The following is a 2921-nucleotide window of genomic DNA, read 5'->3' as shown; positions in this document are numbered from 1 at the left end:
TTTTCTGAAACAAAACCCTAAGAGCGCAGATCTCTCAATCCGTCACTTTTTGCGATCTAATACATCCCACAGTGTTTAGAGCAGGGGCACCCGAGCGGTATGTTGTGTGTTCCCTGCTGGCGTTGGCGGTGAGGCGAGTAGGGTCAGCGCCAAGTCAAGCGGAGCAGAGTGAAGAGAGGAGAAGGTGGCAGCGGATAAATATGCAAATGTTGCCCGCTTGCCCCCCTCGGTCCGGTGCCGCCACAGCCCTGCCCGGGCCGCTCAAGTTCTCTAGTAGTAGAGCTCCGGTGCAAGATCGATGCTGTGGCGTGGCATGCAGGTCGACGGAGCGACCAAGACGGGGCCGCAGCGCGGGCCGCGGCGGGGCCCAGGCTCGAGCCGCGCCCAAGCCACGCACCCATCGATCAGGTCCTAGTCACTCCACACCCCCGAAGGCCCGAAGGGCACCCGCGGGGCGCCCACGGGTCACCCACACTCCCACAGCAGGGGCCCAACGCGCGCTGTGCTGCAAACGTGTCTGACGCCCTCGGCGGCCGAAGTTTTTCCCCCTTTTCTTCCTACCGCGACGTGGGCTCTTTTGTATGAACGGACGGGACGGCCACAATGAGATGGGCGCTGCCGGCGCTGCCTCCATGAGCCGGGCTCGAGTGGGGCGGAGAGGACAGGACCCGAGGGGCCCATGGGCTGGGCAGCCATGAGGCAGCAGTCGGGGCGCTCAAGGCCGCTGCTGGTCCTGCCTCCCGAGCCCTGGGCCCTTTGCTGGGCCCTGGCAGCCCTGGTGCTCCGTGCCTGGTGCTGCTGCTGCAGGGCTTCTGCACCGCCACGCCACGCCCAGCCACGCATCTCCCCGGCTATTGCCCCCACATAGCCCTCCCTCGTTGCCCCCCTTGAGTCCGGCTCGCGGCGTGTTCAGAGGATGGAGAAAATGTATATACTTTCGAGTGGACGTCAAAGCGAGTTGTCTAATTTCTGATCTGTCTTGTTCCAGGACACCGCAGCTGCCCGACGCCGCCAAGGCGCCATCATAGAGAGTATGCACAACCATGGGAAAGGAGTTTACTCGGGTACATTCTCAGGTATGCACCGCGCCCGATGCTTCGCACGGTTACACTTCCACGTTGAGATTGATACCTAGCTCTAACGGCTTTCTTTTCTATCTTCCTCTTCACAGGAACATTAAATCCAGCTCTTCAAGACCGCTTTGGGAGGCCGAAGCGTGATATTAGTACAGTAATTCACATTCTTAATGACCTGCTGTGCGCGACGCCGCAGTACCGGCGCTCGTACCAGGGCTTACCTCAGAGCAACTTTGTCCTCGAACCCAACTCATCGAGCACCTCAAGTACCACTCCTAGCTCGGGCGAGACCACTGACACCCAGTCAGCACCCCCTCAGTCGTCAGGTAAGTCGCGGGAGTTAGCATACGTCCTTCTCTTTTTTTTACTCCCTTTTGAGTCGCCTCTCACGAGCGCTCGGGGGAATTACCAAGCGGCATATGCGTACTTGTTTCGCTAATCCTCGCCTGTGTATCGTTGCAGATGACGCGGAGAACCAGGCCACGCGCGGTAAAGTGGAGCGCCTACGGCTGGTCATGGAGGAGAGGCGGGAGCGGAGGCGGGCGCGGCGCGAGGCGCGCCACTCGCCGTACGGCTCGTCGCAGCCCCAGCACTGGACCGCCAAGTCCGAGACGCAGCCCGCCGGGAAGAGCTCCGAGGCCATGGACACGGATCAACCCCTGTGTGATATCAGCCCGCCTGAACCCGTCGTCGCCTGAACTGATCCTCTCCTAAGCCTTCCCTTACTGATATATGACTTTTCATGCAATTAGTTGAAAAATATATATAATATATTGTGAATAGGAATGCCCTTTGACTTTATCTTCAGACTGTATACAAAATTCTATCAAATTCCATTGACACTATTGTGAAGCGTTTGAGCTTTGTCATGTTCTCGTGGAAGAAAGTTGCTTGATATGTATTGTACACCTAAGGGTTAGCTATATTACACTTGGCCACCACCAGGGCCTCTAGTTTAGCAAAATATCAACTTCTAGTGAGAGCTCCAATTTTTGTTAGCTCTAATTAGTTGTTTGTTGAGGGTTATAATTATCAATTGTAGTCAATATTTGGACTTAGTATTTCAGGTCTTCAAAATCCCACCAATGACCATTATCTAAGTGTAACTTGTAACTTATATTCCTCATTTGCGTGTGTACTGCTACAAGTCACTTTTTTTTTTCATAGCAAGACTCTCGCTGCCGGAACTATATGTTGATGTAAGGGATGTGTTTGCGCTGTGAATTTTTTTTTTTTTTTTAATTTTTCTTAAGTGCAGTCTGCACAGAAACTTAGTTTTGTTGGTTGTTGTTTCCTCTATGTTGTAAAATGTTTTGATTGTTTATTATTTTTTCCTTGTGTGACAAATGGTGTGCCTAAAGGTTGGCCCCAACATTCTATATCCTGTTCAGTAAAATTGTTTCCATTCTTTGTTCACATAGTATATTGAATTTGTGATTTTAATGTATAATTTGTTTACCATTATTTGACATTTTTCAGGCGGTTGGATGTCTCTTTATGTAAATGCTGTGAATCAGACTTATGGTACAGCTCTGATAAGAATCCCTGTACTGTGTTGTCCAATGTACTGAGCTACTGAGCTGTGTTGCGGTAGATGATTTTCTTCTTCCTTCCCCATTTTCCTCTTGTCCCCTCCTTTCTTTCTTCTACCCTTCACCCTCCCTCATCTTATCTTGTGTATCATATTTCTTACTATGTTATATTATTCATTACAAATAAAATTAAATGCAAACATTATAATTATTTGAAATGGAGGATATGTCATTGTCATCGACCTTGAATATGTACCATTGAGGCCTGATGCCTTCACTGCAGTCTGCAGTGGCTTTTAACCGAACAGAATTT

At 50.9% G+C, this 2921-nt stretch overlaps 1 protein-coding gene across 1 annotated transcript; it reads left to right on the top strand.

The window, feature by feature from the left end:
• Positions 1 to 916: 916 nt before the first annotated feature.
• LOC127752285 (midnolin-A-like) lies at positions 917 to 2826 on the top strand. The gene is made up of 3 exons (XM_052277173.1): positions 917 to 1076; positions 1172 to 1402; positions 1539 to 2826. The coding sequence occupies exons 1-3, from the start codon at positions 1034 to 1036 to the stop codon at positions 1772 to 1774; spliced, it is 510 nt and encodes a 169-aa protein (XP_052133133.1). The 5' UTR covers positions 917 to 1033; the 3' UTR covers positions 1775 to 2826.
• Positions 2827 to 2921: the final 95 nt, after the last annotated feature.

Source organism: Frankliniella occidentalis, unplaced genomic scaffold (genome assembly GCF_000697945.3).
Source record: "Frankliniella occidentalis isolate FOCC.00 unplaced genomic scaffold, Focc_3.1 Scaffold5971, whole genome shotgun sequence".
NCBI lineage: Eukaryota > Metazoa > Arthropoda > Insecta > Thysanoptera > Thripidae > Frankliniella > Frankliniella occidentalis.
The sequence above is the reverse complement of the archived record's forward strand: the minus strand, read 5'-3'. Positions and strand labels throughout refer to the sequence as shown.

Excerpts from the sequence above, each read along its gene's own strand:
- LOC127752285 (XM_052277173.1), top strand. The coding sequence starts at position 1,034 with ATGCACAACCATGGGAAAGGAGTTTACTCGGGTACATTCTCAG. Across the intron at positions 1,077-1,171 it reads TTACTCGGGTACATTCTCAG|GAACATTAAATCCAGCTCTT; the intron begins GTATGCACCGCG and ends TCCTCTTCACAG. Across the intron at positions 1,403-1,538 it reads AGCACCCCCTCAGTCGTCAG|ATGACGCGGAGAACCAGGCC; the intron begins GTAAGTCGCGGG and ends GTATCGTTGCAG.